The sequence below is a fragment of the Spironucleus salmonicida genome, chromosome 5, assembly GCF_000497125.1.
Source record: "Spironucleus salmonicida strain ATCC 50377 chromosome 5, whole genome shotgun sequence".
Taxonomy (NCBI): domain Eukaryota; phylum Fornicata; order Diplomonadida; family Hexamitidae; genus Spironucleus; species Spironucleus salmonicida.
The window spans coordinates 1,342,022-1,364,777 of NC_090600.1; the positions used below are offsets into that span (position 1 = coordinate 1,342,022).

Sequence of the window (22,756 nt, forward strand, 5' to 3'; positions counted from 1 at the left end):
TATAAAATATTTTAAAGTAAATATACAAATGACCCTTTAAATATTTAATGTGCAAATCCAAAAAATGGGATCAAAATCTAAAATAAATTCACAAGAAATAATGATAATAAGCCAAATTGACCATCATAATAAAAATATTATTAACTAATTAAGACTTAAAAAAGCGCTGGAATATAATGAGGCTATATTCTTTGGTTAATAATTTGTCTGGTTTCTCTTTAATAATTAAATATTTTAACTATTAATTATTTTTAAAATATTTTTGCAGTCAAAGAATTAAATATTCCACTACTTGATATAATGTGCCAATATTATGAGAAAATTATATATTAAATTTAATTTATAAATATAAAGAATTAGTTAAATACTGTATTTGCCTAACTACTAAAATCTAATAAGGACTTCTCCAAAAATAATGAAAGGTTTTTACTAAATTAAAAGAACAATTTACTGGAGTAGTTAAAAATAATATCGGTGAAATATTCTAAATTATAAACACAATTTTATCTTGAACAAATTTCCGAAACTCTATATTTACTTATTAAGTTCACAATAACTTAAAAATTTTAAGAAATTATTAATAATTCAAAAGAATTCAACAGAAAATTTGTGACTTCAAAAGATAGTATTTACAAGTAATGGAACAAAAATATAAATAATGCAGTGAAAAATATGAAGAGAATAAATTAAACACATTAGAAAGTTTCAATGTACTTAATAATACTTATAATTTTTAAATTATTAGAGTAATTGAATTTTTTAAAAGGTCTAAAATCAGATGTATTAAAGATCTCTTCATTATTTAAATAGGTTAACTCTTTTGGTTAATGAAATAATTAAAATATTGCTAACGGATTATTAATAAAAGTTGATTTAATGAGATTGGAATCTTATTCATCCTTTAAATGAATTATACCTTAGTGTTAAATTTTTGACTTTATTTTAATTACAGATAACTAATTATCATTAACATCTTATTAATAAATTGATAGCTATTTTTAATGTAATCTTACAAATTCTAATTCTTATGTTATTCCTAAAATTAAAGATGTGTATGAATTTATTTAGTTCAATATTATATATACATCTATTGATGACAGCTCATCATTAAAATATACTTTAAATTAAGTAATAAATTACAATATAGAATTGAAATTATAACGTTATTTAAATTTTTCCATAAGTAAAAATGATTCATATGAATAGTTTTCTATTCTACAGCATATAAATAATTATTTAAGCTAACTATTAATAGAATTTAATATTAATTTATCATAGTATAATCGTAACTTAGTCAAATTATAACTATAAAAATGAAAATTTTCATATTATCTTTAAATTAGAACAGAAATAGATTTATGCGTTTCTATAGTATTTTCTAAAGATGATTAATCTTGTATATATTAATTTTCTAGATAAGATTTAAATGTTCCTGTATTAGTAACTTATATACCTGTTGGTTGATTACGTTTAGACTATTATTAACTATTTTATAAATATTCTACAAAATGAAAGTTGAAATATTTTTTTAATTATAACAAAGAATATTGATTTTCTTATAAATATCCATCTTAATTTAAGAAATACTATATTTTTATATAAATGTTAGCCTAATCTGAAAGATGAGTTAATAGTTACTTAATAAATTTAATAAAAAAGTTAATCTAAACATCATGTGTTAATATCTTTGAATACATGCTTAGTTAATAATTATTTAACATAACATCAAATGCTTGAATAATATTAATTTATTATTTTTATAATTCATAATAATCGTAATCTATAAATTCCTAATTTAAAACAAGTTATTATTACTAAATAAAATTCTATTTAATTTGTGAATCAATCTATTTCTATGTATTTATTATTATTTTATATATTTTTTCAATAATCTAACTATTAAACATTGAATCTTTTGAAATTCTTATTTAGTTAAGCAAGGATTCATGTTCTTTAAGCTCATTAATTCTATTTTGCATATTTTTATTATCACTATGTTAGTATATCGCAAATTAATTAACATCATCTTTGTGATTCATAAGATTAAATAAGTAATAATAAGACAGCTTTAAGACATTATCAATTAGTTCTATAAAAATATTTCCTTCCGTTAAAAACATTGAGATTTTTGATAAATTTGTTCGTGTTTCGATAAGTTATTAGATATAATGTTTCTATAATAAAATTACTGTAAGTATATTATTATAAATTGTATTTGAACTATCAATCCCAGATACAAAATCATTATATAATGTGATAAATTGTCGTTGTAGTTAATTCTAATCAGATAAATTATAGTTAAATCCTATAACAGTATATTTTTATACAAATTCTGTTAAAAACCTCGTATTATTTGTAAGCTTATTGAAATCAGATGATTTCATAATAATCATTTAATAGTTCTTTTATACTTAATTAAATTTATAAAACTTTAGTGAGAAATCATATTAACATCTTTTATTAACGGTAATAATATTATTAAGCTCAATTAATTCTTATTTTCCAATTACTTTTTATTAATCTTATTTTTATTCATACTTATCATACATATTGGCACTAGCATACTAAACTATACCAGATTTGTGATTAATATATGCATTTAAAGCTAAAACACTAATTGCAAATTATTTTAGTTGTTATCTTTATTATGTTCCTAAAATATTTTCATCATACTAACATAACAATAACGTGTCAAATTAAATTAATTTCATAAATGGAAGCTTTTAACTTACTAATAAAAGATCCTTACAATCAGAATAATAACTTAGGATGTGCATAATACTTTAATAAAATATAATAAGCTCCTTCCCTTTGATTTTCTATAAATTAATAAATTAGTTAATTTAGGTTGGTGTATAATATGCTATTTTTTATTCTTATACATCCATATTATAGACATATTATTTTGACTAAATTTAAGGATACTTGTCTTGGTTTAAATAAATATAGTGAGCCATTTATAAATAATATGATTCAGAAAGTTTATTTGATGTTGATTTTTTAAGCTAAAGATAAATTTAATCAATACTCAAATCTAAGGAAATTATATTTTACCATTATTGCCTGCTTAAAATAGACAAATGACATATTAATATAAAATGGGAAAGTTTTGAAATTTTTAGTAATGCTCTATTGTGATAATATATTCTACAAAGTACTGATAATGTTGCAAATATAGTGGAACATGATATTGAAACTATTAAAAATTTGCTAAATGGTAGATTAATAAAAAAGTTGAGTAAACCAATTGCACTGAGGGACCAAAAAAATGAAAATAGAGAAAAAATAATGTAGTCAACTACAAAATCTCCTATCAATATGAAATATTACATAAATAACACTAACATAAATGTAGTAATTACAAAAAGTATTAATATTGACATGAAAATATCTTACGAAGAAATACTCAGGAAAAAAGCAGAAAAATTAAATGAAAAATTATACCAAAATGCTATTGGAGTTTATAATGAGTGTATACCATCATGTAAAAATAATTTAATATTATTAAATGAATAATAATCAAGCCAAATTATTAAGCATAAAATACTTGCTGCAAATAAGTACTGTTATCTCACAAAAATATACAACCCACATAAAAAGTAAACGGTAGGACTAATAAAATTACTGAAAATTAGAGTAATCCAAATGTATATCTTAGACAAGTTACTGATGGAAATAGTTAATTTAGAGTGTAAGCTAACCAAAGATGAGAATACTTAAATACAAAAATACAAAAATAACAAGCATAATATAACAATTTCGGCGATTCTGTAACCATCTATGATTTTGTTAATAGAAATACTAAAAATATTTTACTATAATGTTAACAATGATAAAAATTCATTAAATAACTGCAATATAAAAAGACTAGGAAGAACTATAATAAGTCTATATACCCATAACTAAATTTTATTACTGTAAGCAACAAAATGTTTCTAAAATAAATCTATCATTACGTAAAACTACTTTAATAATATAATAATAATAATATAATAATATAAAATGACATTAATATATGAGTACGAACTAGCATTCACGAAGATGAATATAAAGTTAAAAACATAATTCAATTAATTTATTTTATAGTCCTCAATTTTATTAATTATAGAGTAAATTTTCTTTAATTTAGGATTTATTATCTAACTAAAAATTACAAGTAGTGGTCGAAAGTAATTTGATGTTTATGTCGTATACAGACTTTATTTTCTGATATATAGTTAAAAGATAGTTGTTTAATCTATTTTTGAAGCATTCACAATAAAGCTTAAATTGTTAATTTAGATAAATTAACTATCTTATGCAAAGCATTAAGCAGGGCAGTTACTTATTGTAATTTTGTTCGCATCTCTAGTGGTAGTAGGATTTTTAACTGCTTATTTCATGTATATAATCGTTGATTACTATCTTATACTATCAGTTATTATTGGGACCATTCCTTTGCTTCTATCATAAGGGATTGAAACCTGCATTAAGCAAGAAGGACATGTACATACTGCAGTCAATTTCATTCTTCTTAAGTATTCTATTCAGCTCTTTCTAATAATATTTACTAATTAATGCGTTCCACTATCAACCTTTACCTTAGAAAACCTAAATTTAATAATAATATTATATCAATTTGTGCCAGAATTTTTAGTAGGTGTTTTGATGTATTTTAACAAATCAAATATACAGTTTATTCTGTTTAGTTTTGATTTCAGAAATGTGAAACCCTTTAACACAACTGCTATTTCCAGATTCATGTAACTGGGACTCAGCATAACACTAAATCGTGGGTACCTATTTATTATTTTTAATATTTATCACCTAATCCTTACAAATGACGTCTTGCGTGAAATTTATCAAATTCAATTTTTACTCTATACTCTAGGTTTAAATCTGTTATTTTTAGTTTAGTTTTGCATAATTTAATCAATAAAATACGTTTATGAGTTCAATATTAATAATAATATGCTTCTATCGAAACTACATTTAATGTTGAACTACGTTTTGCTCGTACCGTATGGAGTAGCCGTGATTGCATTTTAGTACTCGGAGGAAATCCTGTAATTCCTGTTCGAAGACTATAGAATAAATGATGAAACCAAGATTTTTAAGATTCTAATTTTTGCACTATTAATAGTACAACCATATTTCGAGATGATCATTCTGCGTGCAATAAAGCTCAACAAGATTAAAGAACTGATTATGGTAGAAACAATGATGGTGGTTCTATTTATTATCGAGTGTGCCACACTAAAAGGACAACAGTAGATTATAAATCCAGTATTTCTGACCCTCGTAAATGCGACCACCAAAGGCTTCATTTACCTAGTACTTTATATCATGTCATTTACAATTACGCACATGAAGAGGTAGAAATAATATATAGAAGTGACCTGATTTCATTCCATTCTTTCGAATCTATTGATGCCGGTTTTAGGCACCTGATACTTTTTACCTTCATTTATGGCAGACTATCTCTAGAGTACCTCCTTCTATTCCAGCATTTGGAGCTAAATTTTCCGTTCCGAACGTACTTTCATCTATTTTTACCTAACTGTTTTTGGTTTTTCTTTCCTGGTTTTCTTACTCAATTAACCTGCAATTTGCTACACCAAAAGGTCATTTTTCTACTTCACAATCTCATCAATTGTTGGTTTATGAACTTACGTTAATGCTGCAGACTGACCAATGAGGTCCCATGGGAGTTTATCCAGTTGATTTTTGATTAGCTGCTCGTTCCTGGTGTGTACAGTACTGAACATATTACTTTGAAACGTATTGAAGTCCTGAGAGCCGCTACCTGGCACCAAAATTTGCTCAATATTCAAATCTCCGCTTACCACTAGATTGTCAAAAAATGGCCTGAAATGACAATGTGAACCCACAGTTTGGTGGAAAAGTTCTAGCGAAGAGTTAAATGGTGTGTGCATTTCGCCTTTCGCGTCTTTTACAACTTTTGAGTCATGAAAATCTTGAATTAGGCTGTTAATATCTCTCACACCTACACCTTTTTAGGTCAGCAGAGCAAGCTTTCCAGTCTGTGATACGTCGAAATCTGAGCAAATTCCACTGTACTGCACCGAACAAATTTCGGTTTTGGTCTCTCGAACATCATATATTTTAACTTTTCCTGCGCCTTGAGCAAGTAGAAAGTTGCCGTTGTATGAATATTTCAGTTTGTCAGCCATAAAGCCAATATCGATAGCATACGCTGGGCTATCTAACTTTGGTGCGTAAGCTTTGACTATGTTGGAATTGTAAGATGCTGTTCCAATTAATGCGGTTCTAAAGTCTGTTGCGATGTTTTTAAAGGAATTCGCTTACTTGATTTGGGCTACTTACTTTCCGTTTGTTATATCTGTATAAGATAGTTAGTTTGATGATGCATCTACCAAAAGCATGTGATTTGTCAGATAGTCCATCGAAACTACTCTTCCACCTCTAGGCAGTCTGTGGACTTCATTACCCTGTAAGTTAGTAATTCCAATAGAGCCTTGTCTCCCAAAAGCCTATAGCTCAGAATTAGTCAAAAACTAGCAGGAATAACACTTCATATCTAAATTTTTTTCATAAATTGGTGTGAAATCTTCTAATCTAATCAGAGACACATGTGAATTACTGCCAGCAATAAGTAGGTGTTAACCAGAAGGATCGTATGATGTCATATACGGTCCCTAGTTCAGCTGCAAAGAAAATATTTGTTTTTACAGCTATGGAGGAACAACTTTTTTAATTTCATCCTATGTATACAATTTTTCCGAATTAAATATCCCTCTTTATTCTTCAAGATTCTTTGAACTTAACTATTTTTGAGAAATTGGCTGTATACTAGACTTTTTAACAGTTAAACTACCAAATTGATACATGAAGGAGCGTGAAGGGGAAGGGAATTATTATATAAAGATATTAATAAAGTTAAAAAATTTTTAAGTTTATATAAATAGTTTTAATGTAGATAAACACTACTTTATTCTTATGCATTCTGTATCTCAGCATTTAGTAAAAACTGAGCTGATTAATATTAATTAATTAAAAATATTTTACATATTATATATATTTAATAATTTCTACCTCCTTCCGCTCCACATAACGCTAAGATGGATCTTCCTGACCCTTGTTTTGCTTGTACTACCTGTGGAGCTAACTTTACATCACATGAAGCATTTTAATAACATGTTTTATAGCACAATGATGTAAATCAATAGGAAGTTAATTACCTTTGTAACAAATGTGGTTCAGTTTTTGACTCATAAACCTCATTATAGAACCACCACTGTGATACTATTCAATTTGACTCCTTAAAATAAACAACTAGACCTAGAAAATATAAATCTAGTGGTGACAAGCAATTTACCTGTCCTATTTGCAATTAAGGATTCGCCAGAAAAGATACGTTAGAAGTTCATAGAAAAATACACTTAGATACTAAAGAATTTGAATGCGAAGTATGTGGCTCATAGTTCAGATAGAAAGGTCATTTGACTAGGCATATGAATATACATTTAGAGAGAATTGATGTTAGATGTGAAGTATGTGGCAAAGAGTTCCACAGAATGGACTAATATAACTAACATATGAAGAGGTTTCATCTTTCTAGAGAATAGGAGTACTATGGGTGATCTTGTTTGGATATTTTTACTCTTTCATTTCAAGTGGAAGTATGGAATGGCTTCGCTTCACTTCATCTCCTTTCCAATTTTCCACTATTCATTAATATAATATTATTAGAAAGTTTACACTTCTGATTTTATTTCTATGACTTTAGCAATCACTCGTTTAACCAACTTTCAGCTATACAGAGTACTCTCTCCTTGTAAAGTCCTTTTTTATCATCAGTACATTCAATCTCGATCCATGTATTGAAGAATCTTATAATTTCCTCGATAATAATCATTTCATCTGATGGTAGCAAACGAACCATCTTATTAACACCATCAATATCTGAAATATTATATAACATATTAATCATCTTTGATATAGTCATTATCTTCTAACCATATTTACAAGCCAGTAAAAGTTAAGTTAGATCTTTTGGCGTAACTTGCCTTTGAATATTTTCAAAATATTTCTATAGTTAAACCGTATGAAATTGATCCAAAAACTTCAATAAAATATTTGGTTCCTGAACAAAATCTCTGAACCTACTAAAAAAATCTAGAGCGGATGCTTTTTCATGTAAAATAACATCATCCCTGTAAACTAATTTCCCATTAACACTTCCCAGTATTTCTTAATTAAGCAAAGAAGCATCAGTCACGGTCATAAGTTCTTGCTTTTTTAAATTAATATTTATCTTACGCGGAACATCTATATTTTTATTTATTTGGACGTCTACTTCATCGTCACTGCTTGTTGATCCTTCCAAAATTTAAACTTTTGTGGCTCCTAGTTTTTAACGACACAAAGCCATGTCTTCTTCATTTTTGGGATCATTTAATTCTACTAACTATTCATACGCTTCTTAATACATTTAGTTCTCCATTAATGATTTACTATATCTTTATCTTGCCTTAGCATATGTAGGGTCCAGTGAAAGAGCACTTTAGAAACATGCCAGTGACTCCATTGGTTTCCTATTTAATTTCTAAAAACATAATCCTAAATTAAAATATGACTAAGACTTAATTATAGCATCATCTGAATTTAAAGCTACTTCGTAACATTCAGCCGCCTCTTTAAATTTTTTATCCTTAAAAAATTAATTTCCTCTAGATTTTTCAAATTTAGCATCTTAATTTATGTCGACTGTGCCTCTCGGTGCCGGAAGTATAATAGACTCTCCATTAAACTGCTTAACTTCTTCACTAGCTTTCTTATCAACTATTTCTTATTTTGATATGAACTAAGTTAGATCATTCATAATTTAATGTTACTTCTCAGCCTATTATTTAATCTTAATCTAAATGTCCATTTAAAATTACTAGAAGAAAGTTTATATAAATTATTTTATGTTTAATAATACTAATTATTATCATTTATTATAAACAAATTAGCGGAATTCCGTCTTCTATAATTTTTATAATACTTCAAAGCACTCTTATTTGGGTTATGCAATTGATGATTTCATAGCAACTTCAACTAAATTCAGCATATAAAATAAATCACATAATTATACATACAATTAATATTAGTAATGTTAAATAATTAGATACTATAAATACTTATTTAATATTTACAGTCAGAGCAATACTTTTATAGTAGAAGATTAAAATATGTGCAGAGAAACACCAAGCATACATATATTATAGCAAGTGATGATATTAGTCATTCGTTATCAATTAGATTTGGATATTATTCTAATCAAAAAATTGGACGCTTAATAAAAATTCAGAAAAAATGAGTAAAGTCTTCTGTAATATTATTAAGCACACAAGTTCTCTTTACAAATTTCGTATTGTGGACATTTTAGATTATCCACAGTAACATAATAGAGACAAAAATACCAATAAAACATGAGCTAGTCCAGTAAGTAAATGTATAAATTGACGAATTTAGGAAAAGAAAATCATAGAGCCAAATTTTGAAGCCGAACATAGTTTTAAATAATGGATCTCTCTTAAAAACCATATCAGGAGTATATGTGCGTTCGTAACTAATAGTCTATTGGCTACGCACACCTATAGTTTTGAAATCTGTAAACCGCTATAAATATCCAACAATTGTAATATTTGTTTTTGCTTCTACCTCATCTTTTATCATATAACACTACTGAACTATATCATTTTACAATGAATGTTAGATGTAGTCAATTTACTAGACACCGTAAACTTTCTTTTCTGTAATTTTATATTAAGGTTTCTTCATAATAAATTTATTTATAGACAAAATATTGTTAATATAATCTAGCACACTCTCAAATAGCACATCTTCTTATCCAAAAAATATACGTACAGCTAAGGATTGTGATGAAAATTTCTCTTATTTTATTTTTAATGTATGAAGATATTACGAAAACGTGGCTAGATCTTAAATGCTTGGGGTAAGTGTGTCTTAATGAAGTGGTTATCCTTTTATTATCATCATTGAGCGTGGCATATCAAAAACAAATAAGTTGCAACCGAAAACTGATAGCATCTGACCAAACTATTAAAATTATGAGAAAAACACCCAATTGTAAACAGTCATTATTACAAAATTTGCAATAAAACATACTGAAAAAATCATAGATATGACTATAGGCATAAACTCTATATCAATACTATATAAGTATGATCCATAATTTCGTGACGATGAACTTAAATAAAACATATCGAATCCAAAAAGTAATGTCAACGAAAAGAATAAAATAAATCCTAATGAATAAGGTCTAATTTTTTGCAGTTTTTATACTCTATTTACTAAGTATGATATTCTCCAGGCATTTGCGCCAGTCATGTCTGCCTAGACGGCATCTTGAAATATTATAGATTTATTAGATTCTAAATGGTATCTAAGGAGAATGAATATAAAGCTGAAACAGAATCCAGATAATTAAATGAACCCCATATTTTATGGAATAAACTGATTAATATAAACAAAATTTCTTTATACAACCGTTAATGTTTAAATAATTAATGAAAATCCAGTTAGTCCGAATCCAATATATCCTAAAACATAAACTATTAGTATTAATGTCGGTTTTATATCAAAACCATTAATATCTTATTAAATACGCTGAGCTTCATCATCATATAAAAACTTAAAATATTTCTTTTGCTGTAGAATATTGCCTCCATTTCCAGTATACTTTCCAACCTACATTAATCCATACAGCAAGCCTAAAATTAACGCAATTGCAAATGTTATCCATGATAATATTGGCATAAGTATATCTATATTAGTACTAAACCAAGAAACTTTGAAAATTTAAACAGGATAATCATTTGAAGATTTGCCATTAATCTTATAAAAATATGCTGTAATAGGAGATGTATCCTCAATATAATCCAATGTAAACTTTGGAACATTAAAATTTTAGTAAATAACTCTTAAGATTGGCACTTTTGACACGCCACCAACTAAATCTAGTTAATAATCCAAATAAATTTACTGTGCGATAGTATAAGTATCATCAGTTAATTAATGTCCTAGAACAAACTTAGTATCAGTTACGAGATTATTAAATTAAATTCGATTATCATTATAATGTAGTCTTTGTGTCTCATTCACTATGATAGGTACAGGGACTGATAAGTTATTTGTGGTCAGCCCATACAAACTAGCAAAAATAGGACTTTGTAGAAAGTCAAATAATTATCTTCCGGGAAGTTTGCATGATTATTAATATTATGTGCCAACTTCATTGAATAATGAAAATACGACAGGATTAATAATGTTTTTGAAAATAGTTGAGTTATCAATATTTGTTTGCTCATTATCAATTACATTAACATTTCTATTGCCATAAAAACTGCTTTCAGTGTTTTCTTAAGCTTTTATGAGATTGCACAAGGATAAAGCCCCCTCAAATAATGGACCATTGTAGAAAGTTTCTCCTAGCGAGTTTTACAAATTTACAAATGTCTTACCTATCCATTATTACTATTAAGGAATTTTGTTTATATAACCGTTATAAAAAGGAAGTGGAGCCAGACTGCTCGTGAACGAAAGGCTTTTATAAGCATTTAGATCAACTTACCTTGCAAGATAGACGTCATCTTCTATTCTAAGATGCATACGTGCAGCATCATACTCCACGCAATTTCTACTCAGCAAGCACTCGCTATGCCCCAGGTTGCATCCATTATAGATAGGTCTGCTTATATTAATAATAAAAGACTTTATTAACTATTAAATCAAAAAGCAATCAATTTTAATGTGCAGATATTAATGAATATATATTGCTAAATATATAGAAAATTTAATATCTAGTAAGTATTAATTTACATTTCGGATAAAAGTTAAAGCATTCATTTTAAAATTAAATTGTTCTATGATTAAGATTCTCCAAATAATATTTTAAAACATTTAACAAAATATTACTGTAAATTTGATGTGACATGCCTATATTGTACGATATTATTGCATACAGATAAGACGGTCACCACATTTAGTAAAAACTGAGCTGATTAATATTAATTAATTAAAAATATTTTACATATTATATATATTTAATAATTTCTACCTCCTTCCGCTCCACATAACGCTAAGATGGATCTTCCTGACCCTTGTTTTGCTTGTACTACCTGTGGAGCTAACTTTACATCACATGAAGCATTTTAATAACATGTTTTATAGCACAATGATGTAAATCAATAGGAAGTTAATTACCTTTGTAACAAATGTGGTTCAGTTTTTGACTCATAAACCTCATTATAGAACCACCACTGTGATACTATTCAATTTGACTCCTTAAAATAAACAACTAGACCTAGAAAATATAAATCTAGTGGTGACAAGCAATTTACCTGTCCTATTTGCAATTAAGGATTCGCCAGAAAAGATACGTTAGAAGTTCATAGAAAAATACACTTAGATACTAAAGAATTTGAATGCGAAGTATGTGGCTCATAGTTCAGATAGAAAGGTCATTTGACTAGGCATATGAATATACATTTAGAGAGAATTGATGTTAGATGTGAAGTATGTGGCAAAGAGTTCCACAGAATGGACTAATATAACTAACATATGAAGAGGTTTCATCTTTCTAGAGAATAGGAGTACTATGGGTGATCTTGTTTGGATATTTTTACTCTTTCATTTCAAGTGGAAGTATGGAATGGCTTCGCTTCACTTCATCTCCTTTCCAATTTTCCACTATTCATTAATATAATATTATTAGAAAGTTTACACTTCTGATTTTATTTCTATGACTTTAGCAATCACTCGTTTAACCAACTTTCAGCTATACAGAGTACTCTCTCCTTGTAAAGTCCTTTTTTATCATCAGTACATTCAATCTCGATCCATGTATTGAAGAATCTTATAATTTCCTCGATAATAATCATTTCATCTGATGGTAGCAAACGAACCATCTTATTAACACCATCAATATCTGAAATATTATATAACATATTAATCATCTTTGATATAGTCATTATCTTCTAACCATATTTACAAGCCAGTAAAAGTTAAGTTAGATCTTTTGGCGTAACTTGCCTTTGAATATTTTCAAAATATTTCTATAGTTAAACCGTATGAAATTGATCCAAAAACTTCAATAAAATATTTGGTTCCTGAACAAAATCTCTGAACCTACTAAAAAAATCTAGAGCGGATGCTTTTTCATGTAAAATAACATCATCCCTGTAAACTAATTTCCCATTAACACTTCCCAGTATTTCTTAATTAAGCAAAGAAGCATCAGTCACGGTCATAAGTTCTTGCTTTTTTAAATTAATATTTATCTTACGCGGAACATCTATATTTTTATTTATTTGGACGTCTACTTCATCGTCACTGCTTGTTGATCCTTCCAAAATTTAAACTTTTGTGGCTCCTAGTTTTTAACGACACAAAGCCATGTCTTCTTCATTTTTGGGATCATTTAATTCTACTAACTATTCATACGCTTCTTAATACATTTAGTTCTCCATTAATGATTTACTATATCTTTATCTTGCCTTAGCATATGTAGGGTCCAGTGAAAGAGCACTTTAGAAACATGCCAGTGACTCCATTGGTTTCCTATTTAATTTCTAAAAACATAATCCTAAATTAAAATATGACTAAGACTTAATTATAGCATCATCTGAATTTAAAGCTACTTCGTAACATTCAGCCGCCTCTTTAAATTTTTTATCCTTAAAAAATTAATTTCCTCTAGATTTTTCAAATTTAGCATCTTAATTTATGTCGACTGTGCCTCTCGGTGCCGGAAGTATAATAGACTCTCCATTAAACTGCTTAACTTCTTCACTAGCTTTCTTATCAACTATTTCTTATTTTGATATGAACTAAGTTAGATCATTCATAATTTAATGTTACTTCTCAGCCTATTATTTAATCTTAATCTAAATGTCCATTTAAAATTACTAGAAGAAAGTTTATATAAATTATTTTATGTTTAATAATACTAATTATTATCATTTATTATAAACAAATTAGCGGAATTCCGTCTTCTATAATTTTTATAATACTTCAAAGCACTCTTATTTGGGTTATGCAATTGATGATTTCATAGCAACTTCAACTAAATTCAGCATATAAAATAAATCACATAATTATACATACAATTAATATTAGTAATGTTAAATAATTAGATACTATAAATACTTATTTAATATTTACAGTCAGAGCAATACTTTTATAGTAGAAGATTAAAATATGTGCAGAGAAACACCAAGCATACATATATTATAGCAAGTGATGATATTAGTCATTCGTTATCAATTAGATTTGGATATTATTCTAATCAAAAAATTGGACGCTTAATAAAAATTCAGAAAAAATGAGTAAAGTCTTCTGTAATATTATTAAGCACACAAGTTCTCTTTACAAATTTCGTATTGTGGACATTTTAGATTATCCACAGTAACATAATAGAGACAAAAATACCAATAAAACATGAGCTAGTCCAGTAAGTAAATGTATAAATTGACGAATTTAGGAAAAGAAAATCATAGAGCCAAATTTTGAAGCCGAACATAGTTTTAAATAATGGATCTCTCTTAAAAACCATATCAGGAGTATATGTGCGTTCGTAACTAATAGTCTATTGGCTACGCACACCTATAGTTTTGAAATCTGTAAACCGCTATAAATATCCAACAATTGTAATATTTGTTTTTGCTTCTACCTCATCTTTTATCATATAACACTACTGAACTATATCATTTTACAATGAATGTTAGATGTAGTCAATTTACTAGACACCGTAAACTTTCTTTTCTGTAATTTTATATTAAGGTTTCTTCATAATAAATTTATTTATAGACAAAATATTGTTAATATAATCTAGCACACTCTCAAATAGCACATCTTCTTATCCAAAAAATATACGTACAGCTAAGGATTGTGATGAAAATTTCTCTTATTTTATTTTTAATGTATGAAGATATTACGAAAACGTGGCTAGATCTTAAATGCTTGGGGTAAGTGTGTCTTAATGAAGTGGTTATCCTTTTATTATCATCATTGAGCGTGGCATATCAAAAACAAATAAGTTGCAACCGAAAACTGATAGCATCTGACCAAACTATTAAAATTATGAGAAAAACACCCAATTGTAAACAGTCATTATTACAAAATTTGCAATAAAACATACTGAAAAAATCATAGATATGACTATAGGCATAAACTCTATATCAATACTATATAAGTATGATCCATAATTTCGTGACGATGAACTTAAATAAAACATATCGAATCCAAAAAGTAATGTCAACGAAAAGAATAAAATAAATCCTAATGAATAAGGTCTAATTTTTTGCAGTTTTTATACTCTATTTACTAAGTATGATATTCTCCAGGCATTTGCGCCAGTCATGTCTGCCTAGACGGCATCTTGAAATATTATAGATTTATTAGATTCTAAATGGTATCTAAGGAGAATGAATATAAAGCTGAAACAGAATCCAGATAATTAAATGAACCCCATATTTTATGGAATAAACTGATTAATATAAACAAAATTTCTTTATACAACCGTTAATGTTTAAATAATTAATGAAAATCCAGTTAGTCCGAATCCAATATATCCTAAAACATAAACTATTAGTATTAATGTCGGTTTTATATCAAAACCATTAATATCTTATTAAATACGCTGAGCTTCATCATCATATAAAAACTTAAAATATTTCTTTTGCTGTAGAATATTGCCTCCATTTCCAGTATACTTTCCAACCTACATTAATCCATACAGCAAGCCTAAAATTAACGCAATTGCAAATGTTATCCATGATAATATTGGCATAAGTATATCTATATTAGTACTAAACCAAGAAACTTTGAAAATTTAAACAGGATAATCATTTGAAGATTTGCCATTAATCTTATAAAAATATGCTGTAATAGGAGATGTATCCTCAATATAATCCAATGTAAACTTTGGAACATTAAAATTTTAGTAAATAACTCTTAAGATTGGCACTTTTGACACGCCACCAACTAAATCTAGTTAATAATCCAAATAAATTTACTGTGCGATAGTATAAGTATCATCAGTTAATTAATGTCCTAGAACAAACTTAGTATCAGTTACGAGATTATTAAATTAAATTCGATTATCATTATAATGTAGTCTTTGTGTCTCATTCACTATGATAGGTACAGGGACTGATAAGTTATTTGTGGTCAGCACATACAAACTAGCAAAAATAGGACTTTGTAGAAAGTCAAATAATTATCTTCCGGGAAGTTTGCATGATTATTAATATTATGTGCCAACTTCATTGAATAATGAAAATACGACAGGATTAATAATGTTTTTGAAAATAGTTGAGTTATCAATATTTGTTTGCTCATTATCAATTACATTAACATTTCTATTGCCATAAAAACTGCTTTCAGTGTTTTCTTAAGCTTTTATGAGATTGCACAAGGATAAAGCCCCCTCAAATAATGGACCATTGTAGAAAGTTTCTCCTAGCGAGTTTTACAAATTTACAAATGTCTTACCTATCCATTATTACTATTAAGGAATTTTGTTTATATAACCGTTATAAAAAGGAAGTGGAGCCAGACTGCTCGTGAACGAAAGGCTTTTATAAGCATTTAGATCAACTTACCTTGCAAGATAGACGTCATCTTCTATTCTAAGATGCATACGTGCAGCATCATACTCCACGCAATTTCTACTCAGCAAGCACTCGCTATGCCCCAGGTTGCATCCTTGTGGGTTCTTCATCGCACATAATGCTAAAGTATCTGAATTAAACTCTATCTTTAATGCATCAGACACACATAGATTTAGTGTTATATTTAATGTGTATTGTGGTTTACAAGTTAAAATCTATTTCTTAATATTATTAATAGCGTATGAGCCACAAACATACGCTGTTGCTGTTTATACCATGTAAGTATCAACTGGGCACAGATTGTTAATACAAGTAACACAAGGTAGACATATATTATTAAATCCAGAAATTTGTCCAGCAGGACAATCAGTAGGTGTAACAGTAGTTATATCTTTTAATACGAATGCACACGTTCCATTGAAATACTATCGTGGAGGCATACACTCAAAACATGAACCTGTATGTTATGAGAAGAAAGTTCCTGGCTATTAACATGGTACCGCAGTAGTAAGCAACGCATACATACTGATCATTTTATTACTTTTCATAAATTATAAGTTATACTATATAATATTGATACTTACCCCTTTCTTAAAATTATGCTCTATCTTTACTCCCCAGATGAATTTGATCATCAACCGGCATGCTACATAACGGACTATATAAACAGCATATAGTAATTTATACTTTTTATTCATTACAAGAGCCTCTCAGAAAGTGTAAATCAATCTCTAGTTAATAACTTGTAGCTTTACAGTGCGATTGCTTCATTTATGGGTGCAGTAACTCACCATTTCTTTAATAACGTAAAACATAGTAAATTCTTTACTATTTTTTGGTAAATTTCGGTATACTTTTAAATTCTCACTTCTAGTTCATTTTTACTCATTCTAGCAATACAAAATAATTTTAGCACTTCCTTTTATGTTCCGTTAACTGTCTTGTTATTCGTACTTTGTATGACGAACTAAAAGTTTTCATTTGAGATTTAAATGTTAATTTCAGCATCTTTTTTGCTTATTTTCACATTTTTCACATTTTTGCAAAAACCCCTATTCCACGAACTCATTCTCAAGGGATGTGCTATAATTATTGCTAGCTTTTTGATAATTGTATTCAAAATTTAATTGCCTTATTTTAATCATAATTCTATTTTCCACTCTTTACTGTTTATAGCTTATTTTTACTTAGCTAAGGGCGTATTTTTATCGGTAAAATGAGGAATTTTTTCACTTCTTTAATTTTACTTAAAAGATAGATTCTTACTCCAATTTGATGATTGGCATAGCCTTGATTTAATGGTTATTTATCTCCGCTAAATTGTATTTTGCACAAAATTTCATAACCTCAGACTTATCTTTTAAGAAAGCTAAGAAGACTGTATCGTCAACTTTCTAATAGGTAGCATCAAAATCCTTAAAAATCTAGTTTTTGAGATCTTTGTAGTTAAGCTGGGATGGAAGGGAGGTGATAAGCGCAGCAAACTTTTTCTTTTCTTCTGGTCCTGTTTATGTCTTAGATAGTGTAATTTTAGGAGTAGATGCACTGGATGCAGGATATCTATTGTCATTTTTACTAATGATAGTGATAACCATTTTTTGAAGTGGAAAAATTTATTTTATAGTTTATCTATTAAATTTATAAATTTACTGTAATAATTATTTGCAATCAGATTAAAATGATTAGGTAAACTTCCAATAAAGTATTATTAACTTCTAAAGCGTTGAATTTTTATCGAAATATACCATGCCAGCATATTAAGACGGCTAATATAACTAGTTCAATTAATGGAAAATTTTATCACCATAGTTATTTTCCGATAGCTATTATGGCATGTAGCATATTCAATTATTAATAACAAGTTTAATTGACATTACCGAGTAATGAAATTAAATTAGAAATATTAAGTAGTTAAAATTAGCATTATGTTATTAATGCCATTGATAAAATAGTTTAAATTTTTGGGGTACTGAAAACAAGTAACTAACCTTCCTAATTGCTACTTAATTTCGAGAAAAATATAAGAAATACTACTTTGGAAAGAATTAAGGATAATAATATGTTTTGGGATAAGCACTTCAGGGATAAAAGATAAAACCAATATAACATTAATGAAAAAAGAAAAGATAGTAGAGAGAAGAATTAAATTAATTCATAGCTGAAATTAAAGTAATAGTCGATTTAATCAACACCTGTAACATCAGTAGAATAAAAAGTTGAAGTTATAATAAGTAATTATGAAGAAACAATATGAGACTCATTCAATTTTTTCCAATACATAACCGCATTGCTTCTTTATCCAAACTTTAATAAATTAACCACATCCATTCAACTTATCTCTACAGGTATTATCACATTGCGATTCTGGAATAGTTCTGAATAAGTTATCCTTTTAAGTACCTTATCCATCACCACCATATTATTTGCCATTACTAGTTAAGACTACTTTATAGGCGCCTGGTTGTCTGATAGGAATAATAGCTTCATAGTCTCCATTAAATGGATGCATACTAATAATAAATACTAAATTAGCTCTATCCCATACTAATGTTTTTGCTTCATTATCTGTTACATTAACAAATTCTCTTGATAATTACCATGGGAACTATTTATTAAGATTCATTAAATCTTTATCAAATAAGCTCAACCAATGAAATTTAGTATGACTTGAATCCTCGAGAGACCATTATCTTCTACAGTGTTTAAATGATTCTCCATTACCTGTTCTTGGGAAATCAATCCACTCTGGATGACCAAATTCATTACCCATAAAGGCTAAGTATCCTTCGCCACCCATGCCAATAGTTAATAGCCTAATAACTTTATGTAAACGGATACCACGATCAGTTCTATCTTCAGGACCTTATATAGCAGACATATCTGAGTAAATCTTTTCATTTAAAAGCCACATCAGCAATACTTTATCACCAACCAGAGCCTAGTCATGGCATTCTGCATAAACGATGTGTTTTTCTTACCATCTTCTATTACATAATGCATGACGTATCTTACCCATATCAAGATTGCTTTCATCATTTAAACCTAAATCAAAGCCAGATTTCATGAATTTTACCCATAAATCTGGAACAGCCATTTAGAATCTATAATCAAACCCAATACCACCTTGTTATAAAGGGGTAGCTAAAGTTGGATAACCTGAAACATCTTCTGCTATTGAAATAGTTTTCTAGTTATTCTTTTGATCTTTAACTAAGAATAAATAATGAGCCAGTCTGAGATAAGTTAAAGCGCCAATATCAACACGAGAGTTATCATCAAAATATTCACCATAACGACCAGTGTAACCCTCACCTGCAGATCTATGCCAATACATCATAGACATACAGCCATCAAAACGGAAACCATCAATGTTAAATTCTGTTAACCAAAAGTTTAAATTTTAAAGTAAAAACCTTAGGGTTTCAGGATGAGTGTAGTCGAAAACTTTAGAATCCCAAAGAGGATGATCCTCTTCATGGAATAAAAATTTAGTACCATCCCAATTAGCAATACCATCAGTAACATTTTTAGAAGCATGAGAATGCACTAAATCTAAATAAACTTAAATTTTAAGAGAGTGTGCCTTCTCAACCAAATAACGGAAATCTTCTGGAGGGCCAAATCTAGAAGAAGGGGCAAAGAAAGAAGTAACCTAATAACCAAAAGATCCATAATAAGCATGTTCTTATAAAGCCATTATTTATACAGCATTATAACCTTTATTGGCAATTCTAGGTAAAATATTATCTGCAAAATCTCTATAAGTATTAATCTTTTCCTCCTCAGAGCTCATACCGATATGTGTTTCATATATTCTTAACACATCGTGTTATGGTTTAGGCTATTTAAATTAAAACTTTTCCATAATATGCCATTAAGGTTCGAGTTAAGAAATTTCTTTGTTTAAAATAGCATATAAACAATGCTAAGGATGTCTATACAAATCTTGTCCATCGTGTGTGTTTATGAAAATTTTATATTTTTAATTCTCTTTTATAGGGCATTCCCATCTTCCCTTAGTTCCTGTAAAAGGAATTGAAATAGTGTGTACCCCCATGTCTTAATGATTAGAATAATGTTTAGTATTATCCCAGTTATTAAAATCTCCGACAATTGCTACGTATTTACCGTTACCAATCCACTCTCTATAAACGAGATTTGGTGGTGAAGATGCACTTTATACTTAATTCCAATCCATGGAACTTATATTTTAAATCGTGTTCCCTGCCTCTATATAGAAACCATAATTAGTATAATCAGAAAATTATTCTATACCCTAGGAGTTGGTATTAATTTCATATAATACACGCAAAAACTCGCTCCACCTATGTTTAATTACTTCTGCATAATCATTCAGTTAAGAATCGATTTCAAGAACTTCAAGACCGTTTAACTTAAAAGGGTCAAACATCTTTTGATTTGAAGGAGAGGTAAGTAAGATTTTACACTGTATGTGTATAATAATACAATATTGAAGATGTAAGTTACAAAGTATTATTTAATCTCGGTAGATTATATATAACTACCAATTCTAATAACTACCAACAATAACTTAACAGTTCTAAAAAATAATTAAGTATCAGTGTATACTCGATTTAGTTTTGAAAAAATTTGTATATAACTTTCTATCATATTTTCTTTATTAAATTTATTCAGCTAATAAATATATTATTATAAATAAAATTATATAATAATTTAATATACATTTATCTTTTTAAAATTCAAATGATACCTTTACACGTGAGTCATAATTATCTTCGTTAACGCTTTTTTGAAATAAGATTTTCTCTAACAGCAACAGTTGGTGAGATTAAATAAAAAATATACCAGATAACAGGAACGCAGCCTGACTATTAAGAAATCTATCTTATTAAATCCTCAACAGATAGAGTTATGATGAAACCTGACAACATTTATCTCCGTGATTTTGATCCAGAAGCTGGAATGGAAATTTCAGTCACAGATAGAAATCCCAACTCTTTGCTTCGTGATGTTAATGATACATCTAAAGTTGAAAAATTTGTACTTACTGATGCTGAGTATGACAAAAAAGAAAACTCGGTGCGAGCATTTTTACGCGAAAAGTATGAAAATGATCCTACTTATAGACTAGAAGTTGATGCAGCTAAAGCTAAAAGAGCGAATGCAATCAAGAAAGAATTAGATGCTGCTGTACTAATGAAAATTACTGACAGATGCTAGATTGTAGGAAATAGAAGAGGCGAAGTTATGTATATTGGTACAGCTGATGAACTTGGAAATGGACTATTTGTGGGTATAAAACTTGATGAGCCTTTAGGCGACAACGATGGAAAACTTGATTCTAGGATTATATTTGACTGTAGGCCAAAATTTGGAATTTTTGTAAGACCTTCCCAGGTGGAAATTGGCGATTTCCCTGAAATTGATGAATTGGCTTTAGATACTAGCGATAGTGAACTCTGATATTTAAAATATATTTAACACCAAATATATAGTAGTTAAATAGAGTAACAAAATTAATAATATACATAATTTTAAGAGAGGATTGCCAAAGTGATTATTTAATGTAGATATAATAATTTGTTAACGTTACTGAGTAATATAATTTATCTGTATAATTTGTATATGAAACTTATTATCCTGAAATAGGATAAATTACAACAAATTATTCTCTTCACATACCTTATTAAATGTATTAACCTTGTAACAATAAATATTATTTCAGTACAAATGTTATACTTAATATGCTCCTCTAACAATATAATTAGTGCAAGTAGATTAGCTGATTTAGTAAGGTTAGATAACTTGATGATAAAAATTAAAATTAAAAAAATCTATGTACTTTAAGCGTTGAATAAGTTAGTTGGTTTAATAATGAAATTATATTTGAAGCTATAGCTTGGTTAAGTTTTTTTAATATATATTACACTCAATAATTATCAATCTTTAAAAAAATTTAATCATCTTTATAAATTAAAATTATAGAACAAAATATGCATTTTTAACCCAATAAATTAAATAAATAAACTATCTATAATATTACTGATCATAATTCACAGTACTATGAAGATATTCTTGAATATTAATATTATTAAAAATAAAATATAGATGCACATTAATTGAATTTTTAA

General features: G+C 27.9%; 10 protein-coding genes across 10 annotated transcripts; 3 read left to right on the plus strand and 7 right to left on the minus strand. All coding sequences in view use genetic code 6, as the record gives it.

The window, feature by feature from the left end:
• Positions 1-5,384: 5,384 nt before the first annotated feature.
• Positions 5,385-6,851, minus strand: SS50377_25375 (BING4CGT (NU131) domain-containing protein; the record flags this gene model as incomplete). The annotated part of the gene is made up of 1 exon (XM_067909207.1): positions 5,385-6,851. The coding sequence occupies one exon, from the start codon at positions 6,849-6,851 to the stop codon at positions 5,385-5,387; it is 1,467 nt and encodes a 488-aa protein (XP_067764028.1).
• Positions 6,852-7,082: 231 nt separating this feature from the next.
• On the plus strand, positions 7,083-7,604 carry SS50377_25376 (Zinc finger, C2H2 type domain-containing protein; the record flags this gene model as incomplete). Its single annotated transcript, XM_067909208.1, has 1 exon — positions 7,083-7,604. One exon carries the CDS (start codon positions 7,083-7,085, stop codon positions 7,602-7,604), a length of 522 nt encoding a protein of 173 aa, XP_067764029.1.
• A 149-nt stretch (positions 7,605-7,753) lies between these two features.
• Positions 7,754-8,896, minus strand: SS50377_25377 (Serine/threonine protein phosphatase 5; the record flags this gene model as incomplete). The annotated part of the gene is made up of 1 exon (XM_067909209.1): positions 7,754-8,896. One exon carries the CDS (start codon positions 8,894-8,896, stop codon positions 7,754-7,756), a length of 1,143 nt encoding a protein of 380 aa, XP_067764030.1.
• A 416-nt stretch (positions 8,897-9,312) lies between these two features.
• On the minus strand, positions 9,313-11,877 carry SS50377_25378 (Transmembrane domain-containing protein; the record flags this gene model as incomplete). Its single annotated transcript, XM_067909210.1, has 1 exon — positions 9,313-11,877. One exon carries the CDS (start codon positions 11,875-11,877, stop codon positions 9,313-9,315), a length of 2,565 nt encoding a protein of 854 aa, XP_067764031.1.
• A 237-nt stretch (positions 11,878-12,114) lies between these two features.
• SS50377_25379 (Zinc finger, C2H2 type domain-containing protein) lies at positions 12,115-12,636 on the plus strand (the record flags this gene model as incomplete). The annotated part of the gene is made up of 1 exon (XM_067909211.1): positions 12,115-12,636. The coding sequence occupies one exon, from the start codon at positions 12,115-12,117 to the stop codon at positions 12,634-12,636; it is 522 nt and encodes a 173-aa protein (XP_067764032.1).
• Positions 12,637-12,785: 149 nt separating this feature from the next.
• On the minus strand, positions 12,786-13,928 carry SS50377_25380 (Serine/threonine protein phosphatase 5; the record flags this gene model as incomplete). The annotated part of the gene is made up of 1 exon (XM_067909212.1): positions 12,786-13,928. One exon carries the CDS (start codon positions 13,926-13,928, stop codon positions 12,786-12,788), a length of 1,143 nt encoding a protein of 380 aa, XP_067764033.1.
• Positions 13,929-14,344: 416 nt separating this feature from the next.
• Positions 14,345-17,176, minus strand: SS50377_25381 (Transmembrane domain-containing protein; the record flags this gene model as incomplete). The annotated part of the gene is made up of 1 exon (XM_067909213.1): positions 14,345-17,176. One exon carries the CDS (start codon positions 17,174-17,176, stop codon positions 14,345-14,347), a length of 2,832 nt encoding a protein of 943 aa, XP_067764034.1.
• A 696-nt stretch (positions 17,177-17,872) lies between these two features.
• SS50377_25382 (uncharacterized protein) lies at positions 17,873-18,238 on the minus strand (the record flags this gene model as incomplete). Its single annotated transcript, XM_067909214.1, has 1 exon — positions 17,873-18,238. The coding sequence occupies one exon, from the start codon at positions 18,236-18,238 to the stop codon at positions 17,873-17,875; it is 366 nt and encodes a 121-aa protein (XP_067764035.1).
• A 662-nt stretch (positions 18,239-18,900) lies between these two features.
• Positions 18,901-21,054, minus strand: SS50377_25383 (1,4-alpha-glucan branching enzyme; the record flags this gene model as incomplete). Its single annotated transcript, XM_067909215.1, has 1 exon — positions 18,901-21,054. The coding sequence occupies one exon, from the start codon at positions 21,052-21,054 to the stop codon at positions 18,901-18,903; it is 2,154 nt and encodes a 717-aa protein (XP_067764036.1).
• Positions 21,055-21,368: 314 nt separating this feature from the next.
• On the plus strand, positions 21,369-22,088 carry SS50377_25384 (Tubulin specific chaperone B; the record flags this gene model as incomplete). Its single annotated transcript, XM_067909216.1, has 1 exon — positions 21,369-22,088. One exon carries the CDS (start codon positions 21,369-21,371, stop codon positions 22,086-22,088), a length of 720 nt encoding a protein of 239 aa, XP_067764037.1.
• Between the last annotated feature and the right edge of the window lie 668 nt (positions 22,089-22,756).